Source organism: Nelumbo nucifera, chromosome 2 (genome assembly GCF_055504915.1).
Source record: "Nelumbo nucifera cultivar China Antique chromosome 2, China Antique-T2T, whole genome shotgun sequence".
Taxonomy (NCBI): Eukaryota; Viridiplantae; Streptophyta; class Magnoliopsida; order Proteales; family Nelumbonaceae; genus Nelumbo; species Nelumbo nucifera.
The window spans coordinates 25,120,741-25,133,561 of record NC_142650.1 but is presented as its reverse complement, the minus strand read 5'-3'; the positions used below and the strand labels follow the sequence as shown (position 1 = coordinate 25,133,561).

Sequence of the window (12,821 nt, the reverse complement as noted above, 5' to 3'; positions counted from 1 at the left end):
TATCAAACTATCAACCAACTGAAGTAGGCCTTTGGCTTTTGTTTCATTTTTTCGCTGAAGCTCGAGTACTGCTGCAGGCCTGCAGCTGCATTACACTTTTCTTTTTTTCTTTTTACATTGTTGTTTCTTTCTCTGACATTCTGCATTCTGGGGTTTGCCCTCAAAAAAAAAAAAACTTCTGCAACCACATCTTCTCAGGGTTCTTCATAAGAAGGTACGTTTTCTGCTCTTGTGCTGTAGTGACCACTTGTGTCCTTGAATACATCACCATCTGATTCATGGTTTGAAGGTGATTTATCGAGCATATGCAACTCTTGCAAAGTTTGATGTCTTTTTATGGATAGTTTTGATGAATTTTATGATTTTAAGAAATTACTTTTAAATTTGGATTTAAAAGCTAAAATATTAGCTGAAGAATGATTTTAGGCTTGAAACTTATTATTCAAATAGTGGTTTTTGGATCAAAATTTTAACTGAAATATATGTTGCTTTTTGCTGTGTAATGGAAGCATTAGAACTTAGGCCCGTTTGGTCTGTTTGGTTCATAATCAGAACCAGTATCAGAATCGAGATAGTCTATTTTCATAATTGTTTGATTCAGATAGGAATTGGAATTAGCTGGAATGAGATTTTATTCTCGAGGAAAAGGGAATGGCCATTCGTTCAAATGGAAGAATGTCGTTCCACTAACGATTAAAATAAGATTCTGATTCTACCCTATCAAACAGTTGGAATGAAATGTCCCATTCTAGACCCCTATTTTCACAAACCAAACGTTAGAACATTAAAAAAAATGTTTTATTTATTTCAGAAATAGCGGAACTGATCCACCGTATTAAGTGAATCTCGCCCTAATTTTCGCTTCTGTTCCACGTATGGTATGGTTGTGGTCTGGGCCTGGCTGTTTGGGCCTCCAGTGTCCCAGGTCAATCATACCTTCGGGGTACTGGATGAGTATGCAAGGCCCGGTCCGAATCCTAATCAAGTATCATGGTCCAGACTGTCCAGTACTAGTAATACTGTAGAGGATTCCAAACTGATTCATCATTTGTGCCACACAGCCTATTGTGCCCCAGACTCCCCAATCATTTCAATCTTCTAACATGGCCCAGGGGCCAGGCCTCATAATATCTTCTTTGAGGGGCACCATCACCCTATCACGTGACTGCAGCATTTGTTGACCGTATACCAAAGCTTTAGTCAAGCAGTTCACATTTGTAGTTTCATTTTCTTTTCTTTTTTATTATATTAGAATAATCGAATTAGTCTATTCATTTGATTATGTTGGTACAAACCTGGATTTTAAGATTGATTTTTTCTTTTATATCGATCAATTTTAAATGTAAATGCTTACTTCCATTTTGAATAAAAATGTTAGCATGACACCTTTATTAACTTTTATACAAAGTTATAGGATTACCTGAACGCAATAATTATTTAGCAGGCTCTAAAACCAATGATAACACTCTACACCGGTCATAAGATATATGGGTCCACAGTCATTCAACATCTCATTGTGGCCCCTTGTAATTATCAATGACATGGGGCTTAAGGTTGTCAATAGATCGGTTTTGGATTAGATTGGACGGGTCAATAAGATATATTGGATTGGATCAATTCAGTCCAAAATATTTATTAGATTTGATTAGACTTGGTCCATTTGTAATAAATTTATATTGAATTGGGTTGGATTAAGCCAATATTTAATCCATTGATATAAGATAAGAAAATAGGTGTCAATGAACAAGAGTTTGGGTTGAAATCAATCTAAATTAAAACGAATTTAAATAGATTGGATGGTCCAGACATTGAATTGGATCAATCCGAAATAGTTCAAAATATTCATTAGATTGAATTAGATCTGATCCATTGTAATGGATTCACATTGGACTGGATCGGATTGGACCAAATCCAGTCCTATTGACACTCCTAATGGAGCCTTCTAAACATTCGAATTACATAGCTTTTATGGTTAATTATAGGACTAGCCCATTCAACTCATAAAAACCATCATTTAACCAAGATCCAAGAGGCCACTGATTCTCACTTTGTCAGTTTTCATGGCCCAACTGAACCTGAAATCAAACACGAATAATATCCAATCTGAGCCCAATAAGGTGGTTTATCAAAATTCATAGAGGGTTTTGATTGTTCAAAGCCCTTTTATATTATCTTTCGGACAGCATAGATTTTCCCCACTCGAAAATGCAAAAGTAATGTTACAAATGTATACTGTTATAGATGATAATAGAGGTTAAATAAAACAACGATCCCCTTGTCAAAAATTATTACTCCACCGTCTAATCCAATACGCGAGTTCACATCTCCGCCCCACAGCACCTGTTTTAACAAGTGTTTATTTTAAGTGTTAGGACACACATTAAGTGGTAAAGAAGTACTTATGTGTATTTGATAAAAAAAGTCATCAAAAAGTATTCTTTTAAAAAGTACTTATAAAAAAGTGACCTTAGAGTTGCTTTTTCTTCAGCATTTCTCCAAAAAATGCCTTTTCAATTTGAATGGGATGATTCAGTCCCAAAATATTTTTTTAATACCAGTTTTACCCCTGCACGAGGGTTTTCTTCCCTCCCCTCCTATTCGAACACAACAAACACACAAGGCAGTGAACTCAGTTGCAGGCCCACCAGCGACGAGCGACAGTGCGAAAAAATGGTTGACAAACATGTCGTTTTGCCATTTTAACTATTTTTGTGTTTTTTTTTTATTTGAAGCACTTTGAAGGGGTTTTTTAACGCCTGAAACCTCTCTCTTCTCCATATACGCAGATATGTGATTGGGCGAGTTTAACGGCGATGCCCCATCATCTAGCCGCTAGCAAACAAAGGTTAGTTTGCCCAAACTCCTCCCCTCCATGTTTGATGTTTTTTTTTTGGGGGGGGGGGTGAATATTTGTTTGATTCATTTTCTTTTTAGATTTTTCAAATGAGAAATCCAAAATATTTATGCCTTTTTTTTGTATTGTCTATGTGATGGTTCCTATGCATAAATAGAAATTTTTTCTGCATTTTTTTGTTGAAAAACATGCAAAAAATATGCTGAAATATGTGGGTTACATGTTTTCTTGATTTTTGTATGAATAATTAGTTAAATGTTTATATTTTTCTTGATTTGTGATTGCATTTTTTTTATTTTTGATATGCATAGTTGTGATATTTTTTTATATTTTGTTGTGATTAATATTTAGTTAAATGTTTGCGTGTATTCTTGATTTGTCATTGCATTTTTCTTTATTTTTTATATGAATATTTGTTATGTTTTGTATATGTTGTTGTGATTAATAATTAGTTAAATGTTTATTTTTTTTGAATACTTGTGAAGTTGTGATTGCATTTTTTATTTGTTTAGTGTAATAGTGAAACTTTGTTAGTAAATATTATTTGGTGATGTTAAATTCACATTGCATTTTTTCATGAATTTTTTATTGGTGATGTTTTTAATATTTTTTTTGAATAACCAAAATTTTCCTCTTTTACTTTTTTAAATTCCCATTGGCATTGGTGATCTTTTTTGGAAACTGGTTATTGAAAGTGACTTCTGGAAGTGTTTATTATTTGTTATATAATAATAATAATAATAATAATAATAATAATAATAATAATAATTACTATTATTATTATTAATCCACATGGCACTCCATGTGTGGACCCACATGGGCTCTCATGTGTCATGATATGGTGATGTTGCGAGTTTTCATTAAAATGTATAATATAATTATGTTAAAAGTATTGTTTATATGTATGAGTGAATTGAGGGCTAAAAGTGTCATTTATGCCAATATAAGCACTTGTAGGGAAAGTAGCTCGTCAACCCCTCCCCCCCAATAAGTGTTTAAAAAAACACAATAAGTGATTTGACAAGTGGGTTACCAAACAGCCTTAAGTGGTTGTTAAAATAAGTACTTGTCGCTTATTTTAACAACCACTTAATCACCAAACATAGCTTAAAAAGAGCTGAAAATTTGGACTTAAAAAATAAGTCCTTATTTTTAAATAAGCACTTATTTCAAGCTTATTTCCCAAACACCAAAAAGTGCTTAATGGTATGGTCCCGGCCTAAATAAACACTTATTTCGAATAAGCAAACACTCCCAAACATGGCCTAAATCTAAATCCATTTCAAGTCTTACAACATTATTAGCACTATTTAAAAAAGGCATAGTGTGCTAGTCAGTTGGACCAATTGAATTATTGAACCGTGACCAGCCCCTATTAGGTTCAGTCATGCCCTTAAAACTGAAACTCATAAAAACCAGCCAAAACCATCGAACCATCCAGTCCAACTAAAATCATTAAACCAGTTCCAGTTTCAAATATCGGCCATTTTTTGAAATACTTCAAACATAAATGCAAACTTCTGAACATTGATTGCTATTTGCTAGACACAATGGATTAGTGGTGAAAGGGTGTACTGAAGTTGTAAAACAGTTCGTGTTGGGCCAGCACGTCACGGTTTGTAGGCTGTTCCAGGCCGTGCCTTCCTCCCCTGGGATATTTTGGGGGGTCATTCCAGCATGATCCATGGCCCGAGCCCATGTCGTGCCACGGGCCGAGCTGGTCTCTGGGCCAAGCCTAATTGGGCCAGGCCAGGCCAGGCTGTGGACTATGAAAGGATTAATTTAAAAAAATCTTAAAATTTTTATTTTATATGAATTTTGATATATACAATTGTTTATATATACAATAATTAAATAAAATAGTATAATAAAATTAAAAACAATTGTTTATTTTACTAATATATTATATACCATATATTATTATATAATTATATATAAATAATATATAGGGCCGTGTTACGAGCTGACGTGCTAGCCCGACCTATGGACCTGAAACCCCAAGCCTAGCATGGCCTAAATACCCGTGGAGTATTTAGGCCCTATTTGATTCACAGGAATAGGGGTCTGGAATTGGAATCGGAATAGCCCATTCCGATTCCTAGTCCTATTGGAATCTCATTCCTAGTCCTGTTGGAATAGCATTCTCCCATTTGAGAGAACGGTTATTCCTTACCCCTCTTGGGAATGAAATCTCATTCCTGCTGATTCCAATTCCCATTCCTATACTTATCTGAACCAAACAGACTATAGGAATAGACGATTTCGATTCCAATTCCAAAGATTTTTTATTCCGATTTCAGATGCGAACCAAACGGACTCTTACCATATATTAATCGAACACTTTGGAATCCTAGGTTGACTGGACTGATCGACCCCTTGGCTTATCAAGCAAGCAATACTTTATGGAGTAGACAGTAAATATAGATCAGCATGTGCTCTCACCGTCAAATTGGTGAGTCAACGATTTTTTTTTTTTAAATGAGTGAGTCTATAACACGTACCTAGCTGAAGATGGAGTCGATGGACCAATCTTTCAAACAAAAACCTGAAGATGTACGAAGAAAATTCTAAACCCGATTTACTCCGTGATAATGATTGTTGAACAGTGAAGATGATTTACAGTAAATAGAAAGACTAGAGAAAGTCTTTACAATAATACCATCGGCAATTCCTCCATACAAAATACAAAATACAGAAATTCTCTCACCCAAGACACACTAGACGATACTCAGTCGGCGAGGCATGGGCGCATGAAGGCGATGGCGCGGCAAAATTGTCACTTGTGACAACGTGGCAGTCAATTGTTCGACAGAAAACCCCTAAGCAGAAGAAACTTCAGCAAGGAGGAAAGGGTTCGCGTTTAGGAGCTTTTGCTTGAGTTACGTCATTTGGTCTATACGCTCGATTTACAACGAAATATCGTTTTTTGGCCCGTCTCTGCTTCCATGAGCAGTTTTTTTCGGGAAAACTTCATCTATTCCGGTGTGGATGGCAGAATAGTTTTAAGGTCTTTCTGGGCTCTCATTTGGTCTACGTTGTTTCAATCTACTACCATCTGAAAATGATCAAATTATCAATGAAACCTTTTGAGTTCTGACTTCTGAGCAACTCCCTTCCATATCTTTGCAGGGTGCCGAAGACCCATCATCTCTGCCTATCCCTCCTCTTTTTATTCGCAATCTTCGGCTCCTCTCATGGCGACGTAGGCACATCTTCCTTCTACAATCCCCCGTATTTGCGTAAGTGGCCACCGACGACCAGCCATTAATCTACAGAGTACAAACTACGTACTGCAAGCTTCAGAAACTTCTCTGAAAATTTACCGTCAGCTTGGTTTAGAATCTCATCATTTTTTTTCTTCATTTGTTTTTGCTTTTGGGTGAACTTGGGATGCACAGCGACGGCATGTTATGGCAATGATGTGAGCCAGTTTCCGGCGAACAATTTGTTTGCGTCGGCGGGTGAAGGGATATGGGACAATGGGGCCTCCTGCGGGAGAGAGTACCTGGTGAGATGCCTAAGCGCGACGGTCCCCGGAACTTGCGTTGAAGGGCAGATAATTCAGGTAAGGATTGTCGATCGAGCGGCCACTTCCGTCTCTCTGGCCTTGAGGGATGGCACCACCATGGTTCTCTCCGCCACCGCTTTTCAGATGATTGCCAATGCTTCCTCCGCTGATGTGATCAATATAGAATTCCAACAGTAAATCTCATTCTCTGCTTATGTTTTTGTCTCATCAAACAATCTAGTTTGAGCGATATTCCGTTTCTCTTCCAACCCCTACCCCCCTTTTGGCTTGAAGTTTCGGTTTTTAGTTTTGAACTTTTGAGAAGAGATGGATTTTCATTTTCCTTCTCCATGTGCAGGGTTTGATTTGGCAATGCTAGAACAAGGGATGGAGCTGGAGACTAGAGCTGCTAGGCTGCAAATATGGATCCTGGTAAAGGGTGACCCGAATTCAATTTGGACCCAATATGGATCCGTCCTTATTCCTTGTCTATAATTTGGTTAAATTTGGATTTCACCTTTATCATATGCTCCCGCTTAATTAAAATTTATATTCAATAAAATTGTCTTTTTTTAAAGATAAGCAAGCAAATTTTAATGATTTCAATATTGAAATGATGTTTATTTCTAAATTTTCTAAATTTTACTTTTCATATATTTTGTTTATGATATACAATATTGAAGTCATTTGTAATTCATTTTGTTAATGACATAATAAATTATCATTTTTAAATCAAACTTGAATTCTATGTTATACCCGGTTTGATCCGAGAAGAACAATCCAAAGACTTAGGCTCCAATCCAACCTAAGTCAATCAGATTGTATTCTCATTTGGTTGGTTGCGTTATTGATTATTTTAAGATTCCTTCAAGTAATCAATCCCTAACACAATTGGACGTAGTTTTCACTTTCTGCTTCAATTCCAAATAAAAGTCAGCCAGCTGCCGACGACCTAAGCCAATCTAAGATGGTCTTGGAATCAATTCGAGTTTCCTGGAAACTGCGTTCAAAGTATTTGTCATATCATTTTTTTTAATATGAACGGTCACCTTTTTTTTTTGCAAAAGAAGCAGCAAAATGATCTTACATGAGAGGTACGTGCGTGATATATCATAGTGCAGTGATAGACGGCCGTTACATGAGATGTATGCAAAAAGACGGGCCGCTTGATTGTAGTTCCTATTTATATGTACAAACCGAATAAAAGTAAAAGAAGAGATTAGTCTTTGTAAATGACTTCTGTGGAGCTGATCTATCCATTGGATTGAGTTGTCTGTGTTTGCAAACTCCATTAAGACTGCGCTGTCCGAAAATACCAAAAGACGATCGATACCATGAGATAGTGCTGCATGTAAACCTCTCAGTGATGGGAAGGTGTTTGGGATTGGGGCCTGTTAGAGGCAAAATAAGCTGGATTTGCTGCCAATACAAGTGTATAAACTTGGCTATATGTAACCACTTATGAGTGAGTGAATATGCTGAGTCCGGATCTGCTCCTCACACTGACCTCACATCATATTTCATCTGCATATCGAGATCATCTTTTATTCTTGTCATTGGAAATGTTCTCAATACACAGTGGGATATTGCTGTAAGGTCGATGTAAGAGGTGTTCTGTAAGATCAGAGCATATCCCAATTGGAATATGCCAGTGTTTCATGTATACAGGGCCCGTGGGCCTACATTACACTCATTGTTGGTTATATAGCATGGTTCACACACTAGTGTTCACAGTGTTAAGAGTTCAAACGGTGTGATTTTCTGTATATATAGGGGTATTTTGGTATTTGAGCATGTCTTTTTTTATCACGAAACATTATGTCAGTGTGAACACCATGTAAATGTTTAAGGGAGAATCACGGTTCAGCCCAAGGTCAGAATTTTTAGGCCCAAAGTACAGTTGGTGTGGGTGTCAAGTCGGAATTGATGCCAATTTACGGGTGGGCATTGGTGTATAAAATGGGGGTTTTTGACATTTTAAATGTTTATAACTCTATAGTAAAAACTAAAATTCTGCCTTGGACCTATTCGTACTTCTTCGATTGTTTTAATCAATTTCCTATTTGATTGATTGATTCAAGTAGAAAGTTTGATTCATAGTCGGGATCAGAATCGAAATAGTCTATTTCTATAGTCCGTTTCATTCAAGCAAGAATAAGAATGACAATTAATATTGCAATCAGCAAAAATGAGATTTCATTCGGTCATTCCAAGAGAGGGGGGAGGGAATGGCCATTCCACTAGGAATGAAAATGGAATTTCAATTCCATCCAACCAAACTGTTGGAATCGAATCCGGTTGCATACCCCTATTCCTGTCAATCAAATGGGGCCTGAATTTAACTGAATGACTGAATGATTTATGCTTTGGTTAATTTTGATCGGCATGGGCATGGTAATCAACCCAACTTCTATTATTACAGGCTCGCAGCCTCTAGATATTTTATCATTCAGCTCAACCACTTCAACAATAATTAATATCAAATGGCCCTTGGCCTCTAGACAAATTCGTTAAATTAGGGCCACATATATTGTTTGTGGCCCTAAGTTGGTCCTATGTCTCATATTGTTTGTCAAAAAGTTCAAACGTGTTATGTTCTATATTAGCAGACTCTCTTTGACTCTGACTAATTCTATCAATCTGTAGGTGGGGTTCCCGTCTCTGTAAGTAGTTCTTCACACGGTTTCACAAGGAGTCTGAGATCTTAGAACCTCGATTCCAGAAAACCCATGTGCAGAACAAGAAATTCAACTGCTCAGATGCGACTCTTTTTCTGAATAATGAGTTTTGAGATTAGAGAGGTTATTTGGTTTTTATTTAACATAGTAATAGAGATTAGAGAATATGTTACAAGCCCAATAAGTATTCTCACTTGTGTGGAGTGGTAATACCCCAAGGCTCTGCTGCTTTGCTGCTTACAACGAAACGAAACGGTAAAAGAAATATATCAATGCCAAATTTCCTCTAGTTCAATTGTACGATACAATTGATAAATAGATATGCATTTAGCCATAAAAGGTTTTAATACGGGGACAGCCCGTTGTATTTGAAGGGAGAATTAATTCTGTTACTCTTATGCTAAGGCTTTAAATCTTAAACCCTTGGTACTTTGAGTTTTAGATTAAAGGAATTCGAAATCTTTTCTTAGCAAGAAAAAATTATTAAATTATACATGGGTATATTGCTAAAACCTCCCCTGAAATTTTTGGTTGTTGTTGATACTTCCCCAAAGTCTGGCAATTGCAATCATTTCCTCTGAACTTTCTGACATTAGTTATAAATAGATCCTCTCTAGTATAATTTTTTTAAAAGAGCCATGAAAATGTCCAAAATACCCATGCAATTACTTTTAACAAACATGTTTATTTTCCAAATTTTCTCTTCATATGAATCACTATCCCATACCCTTCCATTCTCTTCTCTGAAATTGATTTATTTTCCAAATTTTCGCTTCATATCAATCACTCAAAGATAAAGCTGCAACTTCAAATTTTCTTTATTTTTGTTGTTCATAAAGTTTGTATTGCTTTTTCGTAGAAATCAACCTCAAAAGTAACTGTATAGATATTTTTAAACATTTTTATGCATTGTCTTAGAAGATTCTACCAAAGGGGATTACTTGCAATTGTATCATAAAATTCAGAAAAATTGATTGCAATTGTTTAAACTTCGGGGGAAGTTTCAGCAATTTATCCAATTATACATTGGAATTTGGACTTTGGCTCCGAGGAGAGTAATAGCCATTGCCCATTGGTTTTGTGTTTTTTTTTTTCTTCTCAGTATTGGTTGTGTTAGTGGTCAGTCAATTTCCCATCCTGGAGGTTTAGCCTTACTTGACTTTGTAAAGGGAAATTAATCAACCATGATTTACGCTTTATAGATTGAAGTAGGAAAAGTTTGGGTCATCACAGAAAGCAGCAGTTCAAATTCCTCTTCAATTAAGGAGGAAATTCAGGTCATTTTAGCCCAACCTTATTATGATATGGGATTGTTGCGTTACGTGAGAGACTCCATATCAATCATGCAATTAAGGATAATTATGGAATCTTGTTGGGTGGTGTGAAGTTCATGGTTGTAAGAAATTAAGGTGTTATGGTTTCATTTTGAAAATGACTTTTTTTTTTTTGAAAAGGTGTTATGGGTGTTAGCTATCTGATCTGCAGTGGGAATGTACCGAATTTGAAGCTTCTTCTGAGTGATGAGATCTCGAAGAAAATGAAAATCCACTTCCACTTGTTTGGTATGAGCATGAAAAATAGGGTTGGCAGCCAAGTGGGTAGCTCCCATATTGTTACACCAAAGGATTGATGGAGGAGCCCAACATCCAATATCTTTGAGGAGAGACTGAACCCACAACAATTTTGTCACAGTATTTGCAAGAGCTCGAAACTCAGATTCAGTGCTGGAGCGAGCTATTTTTTGTTGTTTCTTGGAGCTCCAAGCAATGAGATTGGAGCCAAGATATAGCATACCCACCAGTGGAGCGCCAGTCATCCGAATAGCTAGCCCAATCAGCATCAATGTAAGCAACTAATTGGCAAGAAGTGGAACACCGGAATGTAAGGCCATGAGAGATAGTAGCTTTGAGGTAACGAAGAATCCTTTTAACTGCTGTCTAATGCTCATCAGTGGGAGAGTGAAGAAACTGACACACTTTATTAATAGCAAAGGAGATATATGGTCGAGTAATGGTGACATACTGAAGAACTCCAACAATATTGCGATATTCCGTTGGATTAGGCAAGGGGTTTCCAGAATCCTTAGAGAGATGGCTAGAGGTAGCCATGGGTGAGCTTGTAGGTTTGGCTCCTTCTAGGTTCGTCCGATGTAACAAGTCCAGAATGTAGCGTTGTTGTGAGAGATATAAACTGCCAGAGGAACGGTTGACCTCGATGCCCAAAAAATAACGAAGAGACCCTAAATCCTTCAATGGAAATACCGAAGATAGGGAGTGAAGAAAGCCATTCATAGATGCAGAAGAATTCCTAGTGAGAATGATGTCATCGACATACACCAAAAGTATCAGCATGATTTGGTTGGAGGTGAAGATAAATAGTGATGGATCAGCTGTAGAGTTGCGAAAGCCCATTTGTTTGAGGACGGAGCTCAAACATAAGTACCAAGCTCGAGGTGCTTGTTTAAGCCCGTAAAGTGCCTTTTTTAATTTGCAGGCATGAGTTGGGTGTCTGGGATCAACGAACCCTTTGTGTTGATGCACATAAATGTCTTCATCAAGTAAACCATGGAGAAAAGCATTATCTATATCCAACCGATGCACTAGCCAGTTGTGAGCAAGAGCAATAGAGAGAACCGTCCGTACGATGACTGGTTGGACAACTGGGCTAAAGGTGTCAAAGTAATCAAGTCCTGGAACCTGATGAAATCCTTGGGCAACTAGTTTGGCTTTGTAGCAATCAATGGTACCATCGACCTTTTTCTTTATCTTATAGATCCACTTAGTTCCGACGATGTTTATGGAAGGATCATACAGAACTAAGCGCCAAGTATCATTTTTAATGAGGGCTTGATATTCTTTTTGCATAGTCAACTGCCAATTTTCTGATTTTGCAGCTTGACTAAAATTTTTGGGTTCCAATTCTTCTTTAGAGAGAAGAGTAAGAAGAGTCGAGGGAATGGGATACCTTGTAGCAAGCTGAGATCGTGGAAGGGTACCATCCATAGACCTAGTACGCATGGAGTGAGAGCGTACAGGTTGTGGAACTAGAGCTGTATTTTCTAACAATTCTTGAATGTTGCGGTACTTTTTTGGTCGATCAGGAGAAGTCTGATTCGGAGATGCTGAGACTGGAGAGTATAGCCAAATTGGAGTTGGACTCAAGAGGAGTCGTAGAGTGGTGCTGATGTAATGATGACAACGTACATGGTGATTCTGAACTTTGGGGGACCAGTGCTGAGATGAAAACACCCGAGGGAGCAGTGGAGGCGCAAGAAGAAGTTGGTTCATTAATTCCCGAAAACATGCTTTCATCAAACACAACATGGCGAGCTATAAATAGACGCCTTGAAGGAACATGCAGACAACGATACCCTTTGTGGGAGGTACTGTAACCAATGAAGATACATTTGAGAGATTGAAACTGGAGTTTGTTCTTGTTGTACGGCTGCAGAAAGGGATAGCAATCACACCCAAAACAACGAAGCAAAGAATAATCAGGAGAGGTTTGAAAAAGCTTCTCATAAGGTGAAATACTATTGAGAACTGTAGTCGGTAGATGATTAATCAAGAAAATAATAGTTTCAACTGCATCGGCCCAGAAGGAGAAGGGGAGATTGGAGGTGGCCATTAGAGATAGAGCAGATTCAACCATAGGTCGGTGCTTCCGTTCAACAGAGCCATTCTGCTCATGCATGTGAGGGCATGCTAGTCGATGTGTGATTCCTTAAGAGTCAAGATATCAGGATAGGTGACGATATTCGCCACCCCAATCAGATTGAAAT

General features: G+C 37.4%; 1 protein-coding gene across 2 annotated transcripts; it reads left to right on the top strand.

Moving 5' to 3' along the window:
- The first annotated feature begins 126 nt into the window (after positions 1 to 126).
- LOC104595317 (EG45-like domain containing protein) lies at positions 127 to 6,993 on the top strand. 2 transcript variants are annotated; one of them, XM_019197369.2, is made up of 5 exons: positions 127 to 214; positions 2,787 to 2,845; positions 5,984 to 6,093; positions 6,253 to 6,556; positions 6,721 to 6,993. In XM_019197369.2, the coding sequence occupies exons 2-5, from the start codon at positions 2,814 to 2,816 to the stop codon at positions 6,725 to 6,727; spliced, it is 453 nt and encodes a 150-aa protein (XP_019052914.1). In that variant the 5' UTR covers positions 127 to 214; positions 2,787 to 2,813; the 3' UTR covers positions 6,728 to 6,993. The 2 variants fall into 2 exon arrangements, with proteins under 2 accessions (XP_019052914.1, XP_019052913.1); XM_019197368.2 differs by lacking the exons at positions 127 to 214; positions 2,787 to 2,845 and adding an exon at positions 5,444 to 5,861.
- Positions 6,994 to 12,821: the final 5,828 nt, after the last annotated feature.

Bases quoted from the DNA above. Each gene is read 5' to 3' on its own strand.
- LOC104595317 (XM_019197368.2), top strand. From the start codon at position 5,800: ATGAGCAGTTTTTTTCGGGAAAACTTCATCTATTCCGGTGTGGATGGC. The intron at 5,862-5,983 runs GTCTTTCTGGGC...ATATCTTTGCAG, and splicing joins GATGGCAGAATAGTTTTAAG to GGTGCCGAAGACCCATCATC. The intron at 6,094-6,252 runs GTAAGTGGCCAC...TGGGATGCACAG, and splicing joins CTACAATCCCCCGTATTTGC to CGACGGCATGTTATGGCAAT.